This window comes from Coffea eugenioides, chromosome 5 (genome assembly GCF_003713205.1).
Source record: "Coffea eugenioides isolate CCC68of chromosome 5, Ceug_1.0, whole genome shotgun sequence".
Classification (NCBI taxonomy): domain Eukaryota; kingdom Viridiplantae; phylum Streptophyta; class Magnoliopsida; order Gentianales; family Rubiaceae; genus Coffea; species Coffea eugenioides.
In genome coordinates, this window is record NC_040039.1 from 6,941,940 (window position 1) to 6,965,124 (window position 23,185).

Genomic DNA, 23,185 nt, shown 5'->3' on the forward strand with positions numbered 1-23,185 from the left:
CTCAGTTTAGGGAGCTCTAGAGAGTCACAAAGTACAAGTCTCTTGAGACATAGGGATTTTGTAAACATGGTTACTAAGACCATTGACGAGATTGTAAAGAAATATTGAACTCTTCCACATTTTATGAGAAGCTTTCCATTTCAAAGTTCTAAATTCACTTACAGGTTTGGAAATGGGATTTTACCCCGAAGGCTTGCATCATGCTAGGCCTATCCTTGGCATAAAAAGGGTCCCCCCATAGGACATGCATCTGAATTGTTTGAACAATCACTAACTCAGGTTTTTTTTCTTTTTTCTCCTTTGAATCAATTGCAGAAATCTAGTAACGATTGGTTTATCTAAAGATGTCTTTTGCATCCTCAGGTAAAATTTCAAAATAGCTGCTCGGAAAAACCCCATTATTACGCGATCCCGAAGTAAAGCCCAAAGGAATCGTGTAGACATGAGTACTCAGCCAGAATCGTCTGATAGGACCGCTGCAACTACCCAGCCGGAAGCCATAAGTCCCGGGGTTCAGTTGACTGAATTACTCACCAAATTTGGGGAAATGGCGTCTGAGATGGTCGCCCAAAAGAAGTTGATCGACGAGCTCATTAGTAGCGGAGTACAACCCGAGCCTGCGCCCGTCAAACAACCGGAATCCGAACCATTTGTCATTCATCCAATTCAAACCACTTTTGAGGGAGTTTTCAACCCGCAGTATACTTATACTCAAAATCCTCCGTTCTATCCTTCCTATGGGCAAGGATTTCAGCCTCAAGGTGGTCCAAACATGCCTCTGGATCCACAAACTTTTTATCAGCCTACCGCAGAGCCTGTTGTGCCAGAGCACACTGTTCAAACCAAGCCAGAAATGGGAGAGTCGTCTGCCCCGGTTGATATGAAGCTACTTAAGCGGTTGGATCGGTTCGATGAATTCATCAGGAAAAGCCAAGGTTTAAGCAAACAAGGGGTATTGGACTACGATGATCTGTGCCTGTTTCCAAATGTACAGCTGCTCGTAGGGTTCAAGACCCCGAAGTTCAATAAATATGATGGTACCGGCAACCCTAAGACACACTTGCGTTTGTTTGCCAACAAGTTGGGCAGACCGGTGGATGACGAAAACTTGCCGTTAAGGTTATTTTCAGAGAATCTAGAAGGAGACGCCCTTGATTGGTATTCCAACTTAAAGCCAGAAGAGGTGAAAACTTGGCTCGATCTGTCCAACGCCTTCATCAGACAATACGAATATAACTGCGAGCTAGCACCGACCAAAACTACTTTGGAAGGCACGAAGAGGCGACCATCTGAAGATCATAAGACATACGCCAAAAGATGGAGAAAGATAGCTGCCAAGGTTGAGCCTCCGATGACCGAAGATGAAATTATTCGCACTTTCATAAAGGTGCATGATCCTCCATACTTCGAAGAAATCTTCCGTATGACCGGGTGTTCATTTGCTGCAATTGTGAATAAACTCGAAGAGTATGATGATTTTGTCAGAGTCGGAAAAATTGTTAACGTCTCTGCCTTAAAATCACAAGTAGAAGCTTTGCAAGGGCAAGGAAGCAGTGGAAAGAAGCCGCAGTTTAAAAAGAAAGAGGGGGATGCAACTTTTATCTGGAACCAGAACCCTTCACCCAAACCTCGATACCCACACAATCCAACCTACCAACCACATTACCCTTATTATTCAAACCCGCACCATGTATATACTACCAATATCCACCACCCTCGACCTCGCCCAAGCTATCCTAACCCACCTTTAGCTCCTTTTCAAATTTCTCAACCAAATCCACCCCAAAACCGACCTCGCCCTCCATATAACCCAAGATTTCCTCCTCCCCCAAACAGACCTGTTTATAGCCATTCTCAACTTCCTGAACCTTACAACCCAGCCCGTAGCCGTACATTTACCGATTTAGGCAGGCCTCTAGACCAATTGTATGACCAGTTGAAGGCCGCCGGAAAAATTGGTATGGTACCCCCTCCGACCTATCCATATGGCATATCCGTTGGGTATAACCCACAAGCCGTCTGTGCTTATCATTCAGGGGCACCCGGACATTCAACTGTTGATTGCAAGGCTCTTAAGCATAGAATTCAAGATATGATTGAAGCCGGAGAGATTGTAATCAGGAAAAGGGAGGCACAAGGGCCGAATATAAATAGGAACCCCTTGCCAGAACACACTAATACAATTGGAGTCATTCTGGACGACGCAGAGTATGAGGAGCAAGTCCAAAAATTGGCAAGGGAAGCTGAGGTGTTTGGGGTCACAGACCAACCATTTGTAATAGAGGTGCCATTTGAGAAGGATAAAAGGCCTTTTATTTTGGATCTTACTTCAACTGAGAGCGAAGCTTTGGAGCCAGTGGTCATCGAATTCCCAGAGCAGGAGCCTGTTCTAAGTTTGCAGCAAGTGCCATGGAATTACAATGAACCTGTCATACAAATTGGAGGAAAACCAGTTGCCAAAGAGGAGGTATCAGTGGTCACTAGATCAGGGAGGATTGCAAGTCCGTTTGGAGCTACCGTTCCGATTCAAACAGATAGACCCGAGCTACCCGCTAAACCAAAAATTACTGAGAAGGAAGCCTTGGATTTTCTTAAAAGGCTGCAAAGAAGCGAATATAACGTAGTCGAGAAGCTAAGCAAGTCGCCCGCCCAAATATCCATGTTGGATCTGCTCTTTTCTTCAGATATGCATAGGGATGCGTTGCTCGAAGTGTTGACTAAAGCTCAAATCCCTAAGGACATTTCGGTTGCTAATTTCTCACATGTAGTTGGGAGTGTGTTATTTACAAAACAAATCACTTTCTCTGATGATGAATTACCGGCAGAAGGCATTGGACATAACAAGGCTCTGTACATAGCTGTGAGGTGCAACGGGAAAATGTTGCCAAAGGTGTTGATTGACAATGAATCTGCGCTTAATATCTGTCCTTGGAGTACCTTGGAGAAGTTAGGGTTGCAAGATATCAAGTTGAGGCCTTCAGGGACCATAGTTAGAGGTTTTGATGGAGCACAAAGAGAACCTATAGGAGAGGTGGATTTAGTAGTAGAGATGGGGCCCGCACAATTTCAGATAGCCTGCCAAGTTATGCACTTTCCTAGTGTTTACAATATTTTGCTTGGAAGGCCGTGGATTCATAAGTTTGGGGCTGTGCCTTCTTCATTGCATCAATTGTTGAAATTCATAGTAAATGACAAATTGATAACTATCTTTGCCGAGGAGGATTGCCTCGTAATTACTGATTCTGGGTCCGAAGAAGATGGTAGCCGAAACGCCACAGTGACCCCTCATAGCACAGCTGATATCGTCTCCGTAAGTTGGATAACAAAAGAGGAACGAGCTCTGTCAAAGGCCAGTGTCATGATGGCTAAGGAAATGATCCGCGAAGGATATGAGTTTGACAAAGGGCTGGGATGCGATCTACAAGGAATTCTGAAACCAGTGGAAATTGTGGAGAAAAAGGATTCATTCGGTTTGGATTTCCGACCAACCGCTAAAGACATCAAAGAAATGAAGGAACGCAAGAGAGCAGAGAAAGAAGGCAGGCAAAAGGCCTTTGATATTCCACCACTGCATTATACTTTTCCACGACCAACCGAGGTGATCACGTCAGAGATTAACCCAGTTGATGGAATCGAAACTAGTTTGGCCCAATTGTTCGTTGGGGCAACATTTGAAGACAGTTTCCCAGATGAGGCCGAGTTTCCCGACATCCCTGAAGGATCAATTTTCAATTGGACAGCCGAGTTTCTGCCCATTCAGAAGGAGTTTCGGTAAACCTAAAGGGGTTTGTCATTCATGCGAACTCATGAAAACACTTTTGCATCTGTAAATAGCTGATGAAAGCATCTTTACCTTTGACTAAAATTTGCACATGAAAATATTGTTAAGTTTTCATTACGTTTCCGCTTGCTTTCTTTTGTTTTCGCTTTCAATCAAAGGTTTTATGAAAATGCACAAGTTGTTCTTGTCATGTTATTTTGTTTATTCGTTTGTTTATATTTCTGTCATATTGCTTGTTCATTTGTTTGTTGTATATTTGTTTGCTTATTATCCCACATTCGTTAATTTTTTCAGATGGCCAAAAATAAAATTATTTGACCCTTTGGATATCACTATTCTGGAATTCAATAATGGCAATCTCTATATCACTCACGACTTGGAGGTCTGGAAATCCGAGCTCCAAAGCGAGAGTGATAATCAGGAGGTATTCGATTCTTTTGCAAAGGACTTTGAACAATATGAGGAGAAACCAAAATCGAACCTAGAAGAAACAGAAAAGGTTAACATTGGCACTAAAGATGAAGTTAAGGAGGTGCAAATTAGTATTCATTTGAATGAGAGGCAGAAAAAGGAGATGATTGAATTCTTGACCGTATTCCAGGATGTATTTGCATGGTCCTATGATGATATGACTGGTATTTCAACTGATGTGGTAGTGCATAAGTTGCCCACAGACCCTACTTTTCCACCCGTAAAGCAAAAACCCCGCAAATTCAAACCAGATATGAGCCTCAAAATAAAAGAGCAAATTGAAAAACAACTCAAAACCAACATTATCATTGTTTCCCATTACCCTATTTGGCTTTCGAATCCAGTCCCTGTTCCAAAAAAGAATGGAGAGGTGCGAGTTTGTGTTGATTATAGAGACCTCAATAAGGCCAGTCCTAAAGATGATTTTCCTTTGCCAAATATTCACATTCTCCTGGACAATACCGCTGGGCATGAGATTGAATCTTTTTGTGATTGCTTCGCTGGATACCACCAGATTTTGATGGCAGAAGAGAATAGGGAGAAAACTGCTTTTATCATCCCTTGGGGCACATTTTGCTACCGAGTGATGCCATTTGGTTTAAAGAATGCCGGAGCTACGTATCAAAGGACCATGACCACCCTGTTCCATGATATGATCCACCGGGAGATGGAGGTCTACGTGGACGACATCATAATCAAGTCTAAGATGGCAGATAATCATTTGTTTGATTTGAAGAAACTGTTCGAAAGGTTGCAAAAGTACAATTTGAAATTAAATCCTGCAAAGTGCGCATTTGGGGCACCAGTTGGTAAATTGTTGGGTTTCATTGTTAGTAAAAGAGGCATAGAGATAGATCCAGCGAAAATCAAAGCAATTTGAGACATGCCAATGCCAAGAACTCAGAAGGACGTGAAAAGTTTCTTAGAAAAGATCAACTTTATTGGAAGATTCATTGCCCAATTAACCGCTACATGTGAACCACTGTTCAAATTATTGAGAAAGAATGTACCGTTGCAGTGGAATCAAGAGTGCCAACAAGCTTTTGATAAAATCAAGGATTATTTGTTACATCCGCCAAGCCTAGTGCCACCCAAGCCGGGTCGACCATTAATCATGTACCTATCTGTGCTTGAAGAAGCAGTTGGTTGTGTCCTCGGGCAGCATGATGACTCCGGAAGGAAGGAGCAAGCAATTTACTATCTAAGCAAGAAGTTCACGCAGTATGAGGCTAATTATTCATTCATTGAGAAAAGCTGCTGTGCATTGGCTTGGGCAGCTCAAAAGCTGAGACACTACCTGTTGAGCCATACCACTTATCTTATTTCCCGATCTGATCCTTTGAAGTATCTCTTAGAGAAGCCGATGCTAACTGGACGTCTAGCTAAATGGCAGATAATTCTCTCAGAGTTCGATATTGTTTTCACTTCACAAAAGGCTGTCAAGGGGCAAGCTATAGCTGATCATTTGGCAGAAAATCCAAAGGATGATGATTATCAACCGCTTCATACTTATTTCCCTGATGAGAAAGTCTTATTTGTAGGCGCCACAGACGATATAAGTGAGCAAAGCCCTGAATGGAGGCTTTTCTTCGATGGAGCTTCGAATTCTCTCGGAGCTGGAATTGGAGCTGTTTTGGTTTCACCCGAAGGGAAGCATTACCCTGCCGCTGCCAAATTGCAATTTGCTTGCACAAACATCATGGCTAAATATGAAGCCTGCATTTTTGGTCTCAAAATGGCTTTAGAAATGGAAATCAAAGAGTTGATAGCTTTCAGTGATTCGGATTTGCTTGTGCACCAAACCTTGAAGCAGTGGATAACCAAAGATTCGAAAATTTTGCCCTACCATTGTAGTCTGCTCACTCTGGCCAAGCAATTTCAAAATTTGGAGTTCAGACATCTCCCGCGACCCCGAAACGCATTTGCTGATGCTTTGGCCACCTTAGCTTCTATGATCCAGTATCCAGATAAATTGAGGATCGAACCTATTCAGATTCAACTTCAAGACAAGCCTGCCCACTGTTGGGTTGTAGACAAGTCCTCTGACAATATTCCTTGGTATAATGATATTAAGGAGTTTCTCAAAACTGGGTCTTACCCCTGCATGCTAGTACAAAGGACAAGAGTTTTCTGCGTAGAATGGTTTCAAAATTTTTCTTAAGTGGAGAAGTTTTGTACAAAAGAACCTCAGATTTGAACCTTTTAAGGTGCATCGATGAAGATGAAGCTCAATACATGATGAAAGAAGTGCATAGTGGCGTTTGTGGACCTCACATGAATAGCCATTTGCTAGCAAGAAAATCTTTGACTAAATCGCGCAACTAGCCTTGGCTAGGTCGAAGGGGTGCCTTGGATTTTTATCCTTGCCTTCCCCTTCGTCAAATGTGACTCCCGAACCTTTTTCGTTGGTTTACGTAGACTAGGAGTCGTTTAAAAGGGGTTTCTTTCTACCTTTTCCTTTTAAAAAAATTCATTTTAGGTGACTTGGTACACCTTAACTCTATACCAAGTGGCGACTCCGATTTTTATTTCAAAAACCCTTTTTAAACTATATTTTGGGTCAAATCGTCGCATTTTTAAGTCCCATTTAGACCCACTTTCTTTGTAAATCAAACATCACTTTTCAAATCAAAAATTCACTTTTTAACCATTTATTTTTTCTTGTAAAAAATGGGGCGCGACAGATGCAAAACTCAAACATTTATAATAGGTACAAGTTATGACTTCCCTCCCCAATTCATATAATAGGGTAGGCTTTTAATTTTCTAAATTTTAAAGTTCTAAACTATATATGTTTTTTTGCAAAAAAGGAACCAATTGGTTTTTTTTCTTTAAAGCTTTCATAACAATTAGTTAAATGCAAGAAAAAATAAATTATTAAAGGCACTAATTGATTTTTTTCTTTGAAGCTTTAATAACAATTAGCTAAATGTTAAAAAAATTATTCCATAGGAAAAAGAAAAAAAAGAAAATTTTTATGTAAGTAAATGTTGGATGGAAACAATTCTAATTCTTAATGAATTCTTTTCGCATCCAAACAAAGAATTTGGAATTTCAAATGAATTTTGTGTCAATTTTATGCATTTCCCAAACAAAAGAATTCCAACGTTTTGGAATTCCAATTCACAGAATTCTAATTCTATAGAATTCCAATTCCAATTCTGTAGAACCAAATGCACCCCAAGTGAATTGACGTGGAAGATAGTATAGCGGGTTAAGATAACGTATAGGATTGGCTGAGTACTCTACCTAGATATGAAAATGATGCGCGACGGATCTAGACGAACACCAAGTTGAATCGATATGCGGAACTTTGACCCTTCTAGAATCACAAGTCACGAACTAAGGATAATCCTTAACCCAAGACTAGCGAATTTAGTGAACCAAAAGTATAGTTAGAAGAACGCCACAACCAAGGAGACTACTTGATTGATAAGTTCAATGAACAGCTTGAGATTGATTCTCAAGTATTCAAAGGAAATTCTCTTGAGGCAAGAGAGAGTGAAAAAACTCACATATATTTTATAAAATCTGAATTGTCCTCTAATGAATGAAAACCTAGGCTATATATAGCCTTACAGGACTCAAACCCTAGAATGTCCAATGGACGACCTTGCCCTTCATTAAGGGTGAAAATATCTAACAACTAATTGACTAAAATTAAGACTCTGAATTCGGCCAAAGTGAAGTGAAAATTGACCGAAATTATTAATGCTAACAAACACTAATAATGGTAACCAAAACCCTAATTAGCAAGCTAGTGCTCCGTGAACTAGTCTTCACTTGGTTCTTCCATTTGAAGGAAAGTGTATAGAGTAATTTCTCCATTATGTAATCCTTCAATGGTTCTCAAGTCATCACCAACTCGTTCTTGAATCGTGCAAACAAGAGCTTGAAGTGATTCTTGAATTCTCCTAGCACGCGCTCTTGTAATTGGACCACTGGGTATTTGCATGACCTGAGCACTAGAAGTTTGAGCAGCCTTGAGCCCCTCCTCATTAGTCCCCTCCTCTTGAAGGCGATTTGTCCCCAAATCAAACTCATCGTCTGCATGAAAAGGACTCAAGTCAGATACATTAAAAGTAGCATGTACCCCATACTCACCTGGAAGTTCAAGTTTGTAGGCATTGTCATTTATACGCTCCAGGACTTGGAATGGACCATCTCCCCGTGGAAGTAGCTTACTACGCCGTTTGACTGGGAACCTCTCTTTGCGCATGTGTATCCATACCCAATCGCCAGGCTCAAAGACCATCTTGCGGCGCCCCTTGTTGGCACTTTGGATGTATTGAAGTGTACGCTTCTCGATGTTGGCTCGCACCTTAGTGTGTAACTCACGTACATATGCAGCCTTGGTCTTACCATCCAAGTTAACTCTCTCATGAACAGGTAAAGGAGTTAAATCCAAAGGTGTGAGAGGGTTAAAACCATACACAATTTCAAACGGCGAATAACGTGTAGCAGAATGACAGTGCGATTGTATCCAAATTCCACATGTGGTAAGCAATCTTCCCAAGATTTAATGTTCTTTTTAATAACTGCGCGCAATAGGGTAGATAAAGTCCTATTAACCACTTCGGTTTGACCATCAGTTTGTGGGTGGCTAGAAGTAGAAAATAGCAATTTAGTACCTAGTTTACACCACAAAGTTTTCCAAAAATAGCTAAGGAATTTGGCGTCCCTATCAGAAACAATAGTGCGTGGCATGCCATGTAATCTAACTATCTCACGAAAGAATAAATCTGCAACATGCTTAGCATCATCTGTTTTAAGACAAGGAATAAAATGGGCCATTTTGGAGAAGCGGTCAACTACCACATAGATTGAATCATGTCCTTTTCTAGTTCTAGGTAGTCCAAGCACAAAATCCATTGACAGATCAACCCATGGTTCCTGTGGAATTGGCAAAGGTGTATAGAGACCATAAGGGTGTACCTTTGATTTTGCTTGGTGACAAGTCACGCACCTTTCGATGTGTCGTTCCACGTCACTCCTCATGCGTGGCCAAAAGAAATGTTCTTGGAGAATCATTAAGGTCTTGGCAATGCCGAAGTGTCCCATTAGCCCTCCTCCATGAGATTCTCTTACTAGGAGTGTGCGCATGGAGCTCTTGGGAATGCAAAGCCTGTCCTTGTAGTATAAGAACCCTTGAGAGATGAAATAATGCTCACGAGAGTGTCGTGGCAAGGAGGAAAAAATCTCACCAAAATCTGAGTCAGTTGCATAAAGTTCTTTAAGAAATTCAAAACCAAGCAACTTAGCATCTAATGTAGTGATAAGTGTATGCCTTCGCGAGAGTGCATCAGCCACTACATTCATCTTACCTGTCTTGTATTTGATCACAAAGGTAAAACTGTCAATGAAGGTAATCCATCGTGCATGTCGCTTACTTAACTTGTCTTGAGACTTGATATGCTTGAGCGACTCATGATCTGTGTGCAAGACAAACTCACGAGGGCGAAGGTAATGTTGCCATGTTTGTAGAGCTCGCACTAAGGCCATTAGTTCCTTGTCATAGGTTGAGTAATTTAGAGCAGCTCCATTCAACTTCTCGCTAAAGTAGGCAACCGGGCGACCCTCTTGGAGTAAAACAGCTCCAATACCTATACCAGAAGCATCACACTCTACTTCAAAAGCTTTGTCAAAATTAGGTAAACTAAGAACAAGTGCATGTGTGAGCTTGTGTTTAAGTAATTGGAAAGACTTAGCTTGTTCCTCTCCCCAATGAAATTGCACATCTTTCTTGACAATCGACGTAAGTGGGGCAGCAATTGTGCTAAAGTCCTTGACAAAACGCCTATAGAAGCTTGCCAAGCCATGGAAACTTCGCACCTCACTTACATTGGTAGGGGTTGGCCATTCACTAATAGCCTTCACCTTTTCTTGATCAACATGAATTCCCTGCTCACTAACAACATATCCTAGGAAAACCAATTGATTTGTGCAAAAGGTACACTTCTTAAGGTTAGCGTAGAGGCTTGCCTTGCGAAGTGCGTCGAGGACCATTTGTAAATGCACAACATGCTCATCTAGAGTCTTACTATAGATCAAAATGTCATCAAAGTAAACGACCACAAATTTACCAATGAAAGAGCGTAAAACATGATTCATGAGTCTCATAAAAGTACTTGGTGCATTGGTTAGCCCAAAAGGCATGACCAACCACTCAAAAAGTCCATGTTTTGTCTTAAATGCAGTTTTCCATTCATCTCCTTCTTTCATGCGAATTTGATGGTAACCACTTTTCAAATCAATCTTAGTAAAAATGATAGCACCATGTAATTCATCAAGCATGTCATCCAAACGAGGTATGGGATGGCGGTACTTTACCGTGATGGCATTAATTGCCCTACAATCAGTGCACATTCTCCATCCTCCATCTTTCTTTGGAACAAGTAGAACTGGTACAGCACAAGGGCTTAGACTCTCCTGAATCCAACCCTTACTAAGCAACTCCTCCACTTGTCGTTGTTGCTCCTTGGTTTCCTCAGGATTGGTCCTATATGGTGCCTTGTTTGGAAGGGAAGATCCAGGAATGAAATCAATTTGATGTTCAATTCCCCTTAATGGAGGCAAACCAGTAGGTATATCCTCAGGAAAGACGTCTTGATACTCCTGTAAGAGGTTAGTAATAATACTAGGCAAAGAAGCATCAAGAGCATTAGTGAGTAAGGATTCCTTGCCAAATAAAATAAATAAAATCTGATTAGAATGCAAGGCCTGTCTCACATTTTTCACCTTGGCAAGCATGCTGGGTTTTCTCTCCTGTGTGGGCTCTAAGGCCGAATGAGAGTGATCCAACTTGCTTGAAGAAGGGTCGGCCGTCACTAATTTCTTAGCTTTGGCGTTGTCCTTCTTGGTGGTAGTATGCAAGTCATACTCTTTTTGTAGACTAACTTGATCCTCATGCACTTGTTGAGGTGTAAGAGGTGCAAGTGTAATCTTTTTACAATTATGTATGAAAGAGTATTTGTTCAAGAAACCATCAAAAGTGACTCTTTTGTCAAATTGCCAAGGACGCCCTAAGAGTATATGTGCAGCTTGCATTGGTACTACATCACACATAACATCATCTTCATACCTACCAATGCGAAAAGTAACCAAAACTTGTTTATGAACACGTACCTCTCCACTGTTGTTTAACCACTGAAGCTTGTAGGGACGGGGGTGCTCACTAGTTGGCAAGTTTAGTTTCTCCACCATCAATGCACTAGCAACATTAGTGCAACTTCCGGGGTCAATCACCAAGCTGCATACCTTGTTGGTCACATGGCACCTAGTGTAAAAGATGTTGTCACGTTGAAGCTCATCTTTACTAGCTTGAGTAGCTAGGGCCCTTCTTGCTACCAATCCAACTTTGTCTTGAGTTGGAACTTCCTCTATCTCATCTTCCTCTTCAACCAAGGGAGGCATGTCTTTGTAATCCTCCTCTTCATCATCAGTGACAATGTCTCCATTTGGTAGGACAAGCATGGTCCTTGGGTTTGGACATTGGCTTGCAATATGCCCAACTCCTTGACACCTCCAACATTTGGTGTCACGATTCCTAGGTTTTGGAGTTTCAATTGTTGGCTTGGAAACAACCTTGGAGTCGGTTTTGGTAAAAGGTGGCCGTGAGCTTGACCCGTGATCTTGCTTCGGCTTTGGAGGGTTCCAAGCGTTCGGACCTCTCTCCTCCCTTTTGGGCTGGAATGGTCGAGTAAATGGTTGCGGATTAGGGTTATAATTTCTGGTGGTACCCCTCCGCTTGAGCCTTTGCTCAATCTTGATAGCCTTTTCCACCATATCTTCTATCTCCACATAGTATTGAAGCTCAAGTTGATCGGCTATTTCAACCCTCAGACCACTGAGAAATCTTGCCATTGTAGCCTCTCGATCTTCTTGAATATCAGCTCTCAACATGGAGATTTCCATGTCCTTGTAGTAGTCCTCAACTGAGCGTTGACCTTGTGTCAAGGTTTGAAGTTTTTGGTACAAGTCTCTATGGTAGTGACTTGGTACAAATCGCTTCTTCATCAGTCTCTTGAGCTCAGTCCAAGTGGTTATAGATGGTTCTCCACACCTTCTCCTGCTTGTAGCCACTTGTTCCCACCAAACTATGGCATAGTCGGTGAATTCTACTACGGCAAGTCTCAATTTTTGTGCATCGGTGTAGTCATTACAATCGAATACTAGCTCTACTCGACTCTCCCATTCAAGGTATGTATCCGGATCAGATTTGCCTTGGAAAGGAGGAATCTTCATCTTAATCCCCTTGATTGCATCACCGATTGCTCTTGTGTTTCGCTTCGGTCTTCCTTGCTCGTATGCCTCATGTTCCGAATCGGCATTGGAGTCACTAGATTCCTCCAGGGTGGATTTTCCCCTAGATTTCCTAGAAGAAACCCTAGATGAACTTAGTTGATCAATCTGCTCATGGATTGTTTCCAGCCTTTGGTCAAATCTCCTCTGCATTTCCTTCCACATATCATCCATTTTACGTGATAACTGAGCAATGGTAAGTTCATTTTCCTGAGACATGGTGAAACCTGCAAAACTTGACAAATTGTTAGTAGAAAAATGCCTCACTTGCTCCCTTAAAGTGTTTCACTCAAGTGCTTATATCACTCTAATGCTCTCACCAATTCACTTCTCAAGCCACTTGATTGTTTCCTTTGAAGAAATCAGAAATTTTCTCAAAGAAGTTCAATCGAACCTTAATCAAATAGTATCCAATTGTACCAAAGCAAGAGTAGAAACGGAAAGCTCAAGTAATGAATTCGATAAGGAATGGAACGAGGAAAAAGTGATGTAAAAAAAATGTCCAAGTACAATGATGGAGTTTCCCAAGTGTTTACTTAATTTCCTAGTTGATTTTGGGAACCAAGTTAGGTGTTGGATTTGTTTGGAAAATTCCTTAAAGTCGGCTATCCAAATCAGAATTGTTACCAAAAAAATTTCCAGATTTCGTTCCCCTTAACCTTCCTCAAAATCGGCTATACCAAATCAGGGTTATTTCCAAAAATTTTCCAGATTTCCTTCTCCTTATTCCTTTCCTAAAGTCGGCTGGTCAACCAAGTGTAAAACAGATTTTGGTAGCTTCCTATTCTACCCGAAACTATCCTCCGAAAATTCCAGAATTTTGCTGCTAAAACCCCTCCATAAACTCGGCTATACTCCCCTCTCCTTGCTTCCAAATTTCGTCCCTTACTCCCCCCCAAAGACAAGCAATTCGGCCCCTTCCCTTCACACCACACAAGGACAGATTTGACTCTCGGTCCTAAGCAATGGCGTTACAAGATAATGCAAGTGATGTTACACAAGAATTCCCCAAGCGGCTTGCCCAAGAAACCTCCAAGCAATTTTCTCCTAAAACAAGAAAGCCCTGTATGGATGCAAGAGCGTACAAGAAACTTTTTGTACGAAGGGAGGTACAAGTCTTCAAGAATCAAGATGATCAAGAATCTCAAAGGGTGATACAAATAATCAAGAGGCCAAGTGTTGGAGACCTTCAAGAGGAGGTTGGTCAGAATTTTTAAGCCCCTTTTTTTTTATTTTTTCGGATCAATATTCAAGAAACAAAGTGTAGCAAATCAGATCTTGGCAATAAAGAACACGATTTCCTTCTCTTTCTTGTCACCCGCGCACTTCCTCTTTCTTTGTCCTTTTTTTTTTTTGACTCTAAGATCACACAATTACTCGGCTGTTTTTGGGTAAATATTCCAGAATTTAATGTCAATCCAATGTTCTCCTTCAATCCTCCAATAACTATCAAGACATGTATCAAAGTTTCGAGACTTCAAGATTAGTTTCAAGAAACTCAAGAAACCCTAGATTATTGTAGTCCCTCTTCAAGATTCCAACCCCAAACAAGTTTAACCACAAAAATCAGTTTAGGAAATTAATGAAAACAACTTGGTGGAATAAACTAAAGTTTGGACAGATTTGGCAAGAAACTTGCGCCCAAGAAAACCCTAGTTGCAAGTGAAAACCCTAGCCGTCGCGGAAATTTTTATTTTTATTTTTTAATATTCAAACAGAATATGCAAGGCACACAACTCGGTTACACTTGAAGGCAGGCTTCAAGACAAAATCACACAACAAGTAATGCACGAAGTGGACGCGAAGCAAAAGAAACCAAAGAGCGACGCAACAAGAACAAACAAAGGCGGACAGAAATTTTTTTTTTTTTTTTGTAATAATAATCGGACTTGACACAAAGAGAGACACGACCAGTTTTGCAAGATAAAATTTACTAGAAAGCTTACGAACAAACTCAACGGGATATACTTGATGTCGTCGACTAGCTCTGGATACCAACTGATGCACGACGGATCTAGACGAACACCAAGTTGAATCGATATGCGGAACTTTGACCCTTCTAGAATCACAAGTTACGAACTAAGGATAATCCTTAACCCAAGACTAGCGAATTTAGTGAACCAAAAGTATAGTTAGAAGAACGCCACAACCAGGGGGACTACTTGATTGATAAGTTCAATGAACAGCTTGAGATTGATTCTCAAGTATTCAAAGGAAATTCTCTTGAGGCAAGAGAGAGTGAAAAAACTCACATATATTTTATAAAATCTGAATTGTCTTCTAATGAATGAAAACCTAGGCTATATATAGCCTTACAGGACTCAAACCCTAGAATGTCCAATGGACGACCTTGCCCTTCATTAAGGGTGAAAATATCTAACAACTAATTGACTAAAATTAAGGCTCTGAATTCGGCCAAAGTGAAGTGAAAATTGACCGAAATTATTAATGCTAACAAACACTAATAATGGTAACCAAAACCCTAATTAGCAAGCTAGTGCTCCGTGAACTAGTCTTCACTTGGTTCTTCCATTTGAAGGAAAGTGTATAGAGTAATTTCTCCATTATGTAATCCTTCAATGGTCCTCAAGTCATCACCAACTCGTTCTTGAATCGTGCAAACAAGAGCTTGAAGTGATTCTTGAATTCTCCTAGCACGCGCTCTTGTAATTGGACCACTGGGTATTTGCATGACCTGAGCACTAGAAGTTTGAGCAGCCTTGAGCCCCTCCTCATTAGAAAATTTGCACTGCATATTCGAGTTTTTATTTGTCTCCTCCATTACACGCTCACTCAAGTAAATTCACTTGACATCCACGAGTACTTCAAGTAGTGGATAGGTCAAGCATGATAACACCTCACTAAAAAACAAGAATTATTAAGCTCTTTATAAAGTCTCAGAATCCATAACATTATAGTAAGCTCTTTTTGTCATATACTTTTTGTAGTTCACCAATATAAGAAAAGTGATAAGTGTTTATTTTTCACATTTTAAACTCTGTTTATTTGCTTACGTTTGATGTGAAATTAGGGTTTTCTAGAGTGAAACTTGCTCATTAAGCTATTAATTGTTATAAGCATCATTTTATAACCAACACTTGTATTTGAACAAACTAATGTATAATGGTATGGTTTTTGTAGGGTTTGGGCAATCGACTAAAATCACTTGTGAATGAAGCTCTACAAGAGAGAGTGATTTGTAGTCAATCTTAATTTGCAAGAGTTGTGAAATATGAGGAAATGTTGCTGTGTGACCATGAAAATGGATACTTGAAGCGTACTTCATGAATCAAGTCCAAAGTTCCAAGATACACTTCTTTGAGATAGATATGCAACCTAAAACACATGAAACATGCCTCATAGATCCTTGAAGTTCACGGGTAAAGTGCAGATATAACAAGGAAGCAAATCCATGAGGTGATCCGCGAGGTGAGGCTCGCGAATCTTTGCAGCCTTTTGACAAGTTGTTTTGCAACTTGCAGTCATTTCACACTGCTTTTTTGATAGATTCTTCTGAAGAAATCCAACTAGCCTTGAAAATTTGTAGAAGCATCATTTTGGAATCTCTAGGAGTATCTTTTGTAAATTTTTCCTCTATATAAACATTTGCTAAGAGGAATTAAGAGAGACTTTTAGAACCCATTAGGAATACCTTAGAAAATAGAAGACAAAGTTGTGCGAGAAAAAAATGAGACATTCTTAGTAGATGAACAACTTTGTTATAGTAAGCTTGAAGAAAAAGGGTGTAAAATGAAGCTTGAGGAGCTTGTTTCATTCAATTAAATAAGATTTCTTCAGCTTTTACTCTTCAATTTCTTGCTTTATTCATGTTTCATTTCAAGAGTTTTATGAGCTTCAATATCATTGACTCTATGTCTAGCTAAACTCATTGAAGCCTAGGAAGAGATGAACTTGTAGTCCCTTGAATATGTTATAACTAGAATTGGTTTTTGGCCATCTTGTGAGCTTGGTAGTTTATATATTAACATCTCATATTTGTAGTTGATTGATCATCATGTATAAATCATCGAAGCATGTGTTTGTGTACTTACGTTGCATGTACAGTTCAAGATATATAAACTCTAGATTACATCTTCATGTTAGTAGGAGGTGGATTTAGATGGAAAAAAGCTTGTAACATCATTGAGTTTTATGAACTTGTGCTAGGTTAATTTATCTTGCAAATACATAAAGTCTTGATATGAGTATGTTTGTTTATTTGTTGAAGCAATATTCAAATAAATTAGAAAGTTACTTCCTTAATGAGTCACAAGTTAATGGCCTAATCAATCAAATTAATCATTATTCTAGAACTACAAGGGATTCAAAAACCCTAGGATAATCTCTCTACTAATTTTGACCTCACTATTTTGCCATTTAATTAGTTTAATTGGTAGTGTTACTTATTGTAGTATTTTCAATTATTTAGATAATAAAGTTAGTTTAAAAAGCCTTAGTAATTTACCAATTCCCATATGATCGACCCTAATTATCACTATACACATTTGACCCGCATACTTGCAAAAAATTGAGATAATTGGGTTTAATTTAATTGATAATTGAGAATATATAACTTGAAAGGCTAAGCCACGTCAGGTTTTTGATGCTATTGCTAGGGAATCAAATAATATTTGGGCAAAAATAAGCTTTATTAGTCTATAATTGTTAGTTTTAATTTTTCTAATTTTATTGCATATATTGTGCCAAGTTAGTATTATATATATGTATAGTAGTTGAATTTTTATTAATTTTTTTGTTGTGTTTTTGTGTAGTGCATGCATCAATCATTTCAGGTTGTAGTTCTACTTGATCTAGAGATTGAAAAGACCACTAGGAAAGCAAGATGTCATGAACGATGACGACGACAGCAACAACAATAATAAGAAGAAGGAGAAGAAAGTCTAAGGGAAGAAAGTTTAGGTTAAATTTCACTTGAGCACTCTTATTGAAACCATGGAGGAGGAATGAGTAAATTGTAATCAACAAACTTTGAGGAATTTTGCATTGTCAGATACTTCGAGACCACAAACAAGTATCACAAGGTCAGTAGTTAATGCAAATAACTTCGAGATTAAACCAACTTAATTCAAATGATTCAACAAAATCAATTTGGAGGTAATTCAATAGAGGATCCAAATGCTCATTTAGCTAATTTCTCGGAGATTTGTGATACCATCAAGTTTAATGGAGTAAGTAATGATGCTATAAAGTTTTGATTGCATCCTTTCTCTTTCAGGGATAAAGTTAAGGTATGGTTAATTCACACACATTAAACACTTTTACTACTTGGAATGATTTGTCTAGAGCGTTTTTAATTAAATATTTTTCTCTTGGTAAAATTGCTAAATAGCGCATGGATATAATGAGTTTTGCTCAGCAAAATGGTGAGCTTGGGAGAGATACAAAGAGTTGCAATGGAGATGTCCACACCATGGACTTCCCTATTGGCTAATTGTACAAATTTTCTATAATGGTTTAACATATCCTATGAAAACTCATATTGATGCAGTCGTAGGTAGAGCACTTTTGGGAAAATCAACCAATGAAGTTCAATAGTTGATTGAAGAAATGGTGGCGATTGGGCCAATGAGAGAGGTAATACTAGAAGGCATGCAGGTATATATGAATTGAATGCTTTAAACATGTTAAGTGCAAAAATGGACAATGTGGTAAAAATACTAAACAGACAATGTGAGATTGGTTCAAGTTCTAATATTAGTGCAACATGTTGTACTTTTTGTGGAGTAAATCACGATGACACTAATTGTGTTAATTTTGAGCAGGTACAATATGTGAATAATTTAATTGCTCTAATCAAAACAACTCTCATTCCAACATGATGAGTGCAAGGTATACATATAACAATTAGTTCATTCACAGTCAAGTTTTACATTTATAAATTCTTAAATACCTCATACGTAATTTTTCACAAGTATACGAGTCGTGATTGAGTATAAGGTATTAAGAGTCGAACCCACAAAGAAGAATGTCAATTACTGATGATTTTCGAACTCCTTTATTATTTAGACTACCACAAATGCAAGAGATTAAATCTACACTACAAATATGAAATAAAAGTAATAAAAATAACAATAGAAAACTCCTAGAGGTATGGAATTTCTAACTACTCTTGCAAATGAAATGACCATTTAATTAAATTTTATTATCTTGTCTAATTATGGCGTAATATCCTTGTAGAGAATCAACTATACTTGTAACTAAACTATACCTACTCTCGTGGTTATGAAATTAATTATAAGTTCATTTCTTCTATGAAATTACATAAAACAAGTCACTAAAGCCACAAAGGTGCACCTCTACTCTCGTGAGTGAACTCTCTAAGTTTATTACTTTCTTGAACTAGTGTTAAATTCTAATTCTCATTGCAAATTTAATACCTTAAGATTATCATAATTAATGGTCGGTTAATCATGATAAGAAAAGAAAAAGTGCTAAATAACTTGCTCAAAATCATATCATCAAATAACCAAATAAATATCACAAACAAGATGTAGAAAGTTCATCCATAACTCTAGGCATAAACTTTAGAAATACATTTTGAAACACAAATTCAAATTTGTATAATAACTAAACAAGAAATCAAATACAAGAGATAAAGTAGTAGAAGAGATATCACCCTTGTCACATGAGATCAAACTCTCCATCTTGCTCCTTAATCTTCATCCAAGTTTAGCTATAAGTACAAGAAGGATAAACTACACTAACTATACTAATCTACCCTAACTAATTAACTAAGGAAATTCTAGTGAAAGTCTACATTTTTGTAAAGTTTCTCTAGCCTTCCAAAGTTTTGAAAATGTTCTCCAAGGCCTCTATTTATAGAGAATTCAAGCCACAAATGAGTTGTTTCTAGTTGGCAAAGTTGGCTCTTGAAATTCTCAAAAGTTATTTCTACAAGATTCTATGCTTGCTTGCTCATATCTAGCCGAAATTCTTACAGAAAAATTAGTCAAAAACCTTGTGTGAACAGAGAACAAGTTACATAACAAGTTGTAGGTGCAATTGAAGATTACATGCGCTTGAAAATGCACCTTTGGTCTCATATTGACCCACCCGTTCTGCCTTATTACAGGTTTGCTCATTTTTTTGTCAGTCTTCAACTTGGCTCTATTTTTGCACCAATTCAACTGATATTTTTTCAATGATAAAGGCTGAACTAGCTCTTTTTCAAACCATGAAAGTTCTAGCCCTTTGAGTTATTTTTCTAATGTTTCAAGAATCATCCGATTTGAAGCTCTGTAGATGGAGGAATGACCAAAATACCCTCAACTGGTCAATACCCTATTTCAGTTTTTGACAACAAAAATAGCCGATTATATTTTGACTTTTTGATAAGGAAAACTCATGAACTGGATTTCCATGTCTATGTCTCTGTAAGAAATGTAGAGCTATGTGTTAACTTCAAAATGACATAAGAATCACCTCAATCCAATACTTGTAACTCAAAATATAGCCAAAATACCAACAGGTGTCAAAGCTGTCTAACTTGCATTTCATCCTTTGAACATTTTGCACTTGATGTCTTCTTTTTAAACCTACAAAATAAGAAGTTTTCACCACTAAAATCCATAGAAATGTAATTTTTGACACTTAGCCCATAAAATGCATGACTTCACTTGGAAACTTAGTTAATTAACTATAAAAGTAAATAAAACAAACCAAAACTAAATAAGAAAGCACACTTAAAACACACAACATACACACTTGTCACAACACTTACACTTAAGGGTGGAGGAATCATCCAAAATTTGGATGGAGAGATCAAGAAAATCAACAAAGACCAACCAATCCATCAGGGTTTCAACCAAAGCAAACACCCATTGAATTCAAACCTTCATGGGAGTTAACCATTGAAAGATTAACTAATACAACCAATAGCAAAATGGATAGATTAACTAAATCCATCTCAGAGAGATTTGAAATACTAGAGGGAAGAATGGACCAATTAACCTCAATGTATAGAAATATGGAGATCCAACTCGATCAAATTGCCAATGTCGTTAATCGTAGAAACCAAAGGGAGTTGCCTAGAAAAATTAAAGTCAATCCTATGGAGCATTGGAAAGCAATTACTCTCTGAAGTGGTAGGCAGTTAGATTTGTGACAGCCCCACCTTCCCCTAAGGCGAACCAAAGAGGTTAGCGGACTGCCTGCCCAGCTCTCGCCAGGACTAACGGTGCAGTTTAGAGCGATCTATTGCGTTCCGTAACTTATAACGCGCGTAAACAAGGCAAAAGGGCAAAATAACCCAAAATAAAAAAAATAAAATTCGGAGTCGGCCATGAATAGTAACCGACCCGTCAGAACGCAACCAAATATCAAACAAACATTCACATCTTGAACTTTAGCAATTACAACCCAAAGTGACATACAAAAGTTTTTCAAAAGTTAATATATACACGGTTTGCCAAATTGAAAGTGAAAACGGCCCTAAAGATACATTTAGGGTTTCACTTCATATACAATACAAAAGAAATATACATCTAGTTCATTCGGCAACCATCTATCAAGATTCATTCCAAAAAGAGTCATATTCCTGTAAGGAAAATAAAAGGAACGGTGTGAGCTAATTGCCCAGTGAGATACTTGTAGACACCAAATTTTTAGAGTAATTTCATTTACTATTTATTTTTATTTTTATTTGTCGTGTTAGTTTTTATTTACTTTTTAGTTATTTTTGGTTTTTTATTTGTAAGTTTTTAGCATAGAATTTCTCGAAAAAGGAAAAAAAGAGGAAAAGAAAAAGAAAAAAGGAAAAGCATTCAAAAAATATGATTTTGTTGTTTTTTTAAATTCAATGTTTTCCTGAAAAAAAGAGAAAAATGATGAAAATGAAAAATGAAGAAAGGAAAAGAAAAATGAAAAATCGCAACTTTGGTGTTTCTAGTTTGTTTATCTTGTCCGATATTACTTAAATTGTTGTTTTTTACTTAATTATCATTTTGTTAAATTACTTTTCAAAAAAAAAAAAAAGGGGAAATATAGCCGCATGCAGCAGCGTAAAAACATATGCCATTTTCTGGCAAATCCTACGGCTAACAATAAGGGGAGGAGTTGAGGTTGCTTTAGGGTCATTGAGATAAGGTTTAAGGAGTTTGGAGGGGATATAAAAGAAAAGGCTAAGGGTTCAAGAAGGAGGGCATCGAGTGACGGCTGCAAATCTGAAGAAAGGAAAGAAAACCAAAGGGGGGAACAGCGGATGAACGGAGAAAAATTCTAGGAGGGCTGGACAAAAGGAAAACCGAGAAGAGAGTGGGCGGCTAGGAGAGAGTTTCTTGGCAGTGGAGGGATAGAAAGAGCGAGAGGAGGAAAGGAACCGAGGGATAACAGCGAGGGTTTTGAGAGAGAGCAAAAAAAAAAAACGAGAAAACGGGTTGAGAGTAGAATCGAGACGACGACAAAAGAAGGAAACAGGAGAGGAGTGACGGCTGGGCAAAAGCTGCGATTTCTGGTCAAACCAAAAGAACAAGAGGGAGCTACGGAAATTTGGTGGTTTCAGCCCAAGCTCAAGTTTTTTTTGCCATCTCTAACTCTACCTACATAGCGTTGTAAGGTTCGTTTTAGCCCTGTCCTGTAGACAATCTCTGTTAATAAGTCTTGCCTATGAGAGTTAGGGATTTACTTTACTTGATGTTTCTCTTGGCTTTGAGTCGATGCGTATTGAAAAATCTGGTTGCAGTAGTTATTTCCTTACCGTTAGTTGTAAAGCTGCGGTCTTTTGTTGTTGTGTTACATGATAAACTTTGTTAGGGTTCCAAATCTGTTTGTCTTTGTTTTATTTTGTCCCCAAGCTGTGTTTTAGTAGCAAAGTTGTTAACTTTGAAAAGAAAATGACATTTCCATGGCTAGTTCATTCGAGAAGGCCTCTGAGTTTGGATGAGTTACAAGAAAGTTTCGAGCTTTGCATGATCTCTATCCCTGTTTGTCTTGAAGTCTATCATTAGGTTGATGATTACTTCATTATTTTTTAGCTTCATGTCTGTTTCGGCATTGGAAGAGGGCTGAGTCTCATTTTTAGCGGGCTAAGTTATTGTAGCAGGGCAAAGGCTATCGCACTTACCTTGCTGTTTTCCTTTCCCGTGACCATTCACCAGGCTTTGGCCTCCTCTATTTTGTTAGTTAGTCTTGTGTGGAAGGGGGCAGGGAAGATTGGTTTGAGTTTGCATGTTCGAGTCCTTAAAACACTTGAATCATATTCAAATACTTTGTTGGAAAATAATCAAGCAGGATTGCCGAACCATTTCGCATAAAATTCTCCAGCATTTGCATGATTTCCTTCAATGTTTGGTTTGTTGGGTGAGGAGTTTATTTGCTTTGCTGGTTAAATTGAAAGTTGGACAGGTGAAATGGCTATACTCAAAGCTGTCTAGAGTCCATTTGTAAACGGAAATGCAGCAGACTTCTCTTTCAGTTGCAGCAGCTTTTGAACATCAAATGTTTGCATGTTTTTCCAGAATTTTGCATAATATCTTGCTAAGTTTTTTTAGCCTATTTAGATGTGGAAGTTCTTGATTTGGTTGCTTAGTTTTTCATTTTGATGTCTGGTGGATAAAGTTTAGATCAAAGTTGTGCATTTGGATGGGAATCTGCGTTTGGAAATGAAATTTCCAG

The 23,185-nt window shown here is 38.6% G+C and overlaps 1 protein-coding gene across 1 annotated transcript; it reads left to right on the top strand.

Annotated features, from left to right (window-relative positions):
• The first annotated feature begins 772 nt into the window (after positions 1 to 772).
• LOC113771101 lies at positions 773 to 3,775 on the top strand. The gene is made up of 2 exons (XM_027315722.1): positions 773 to 1,569; positions 1,837 to 3,775. Exons 1-2 carry the CDS (start codon positions 773 to 775, stop codon positions 3,773 to 3,775), a joined length of 2,736 nt encoding a protein of 911 aa, XP_027171523.1.
• Positions 3,776 to 23,185: the final 19,410 nt, after the last annotated feature.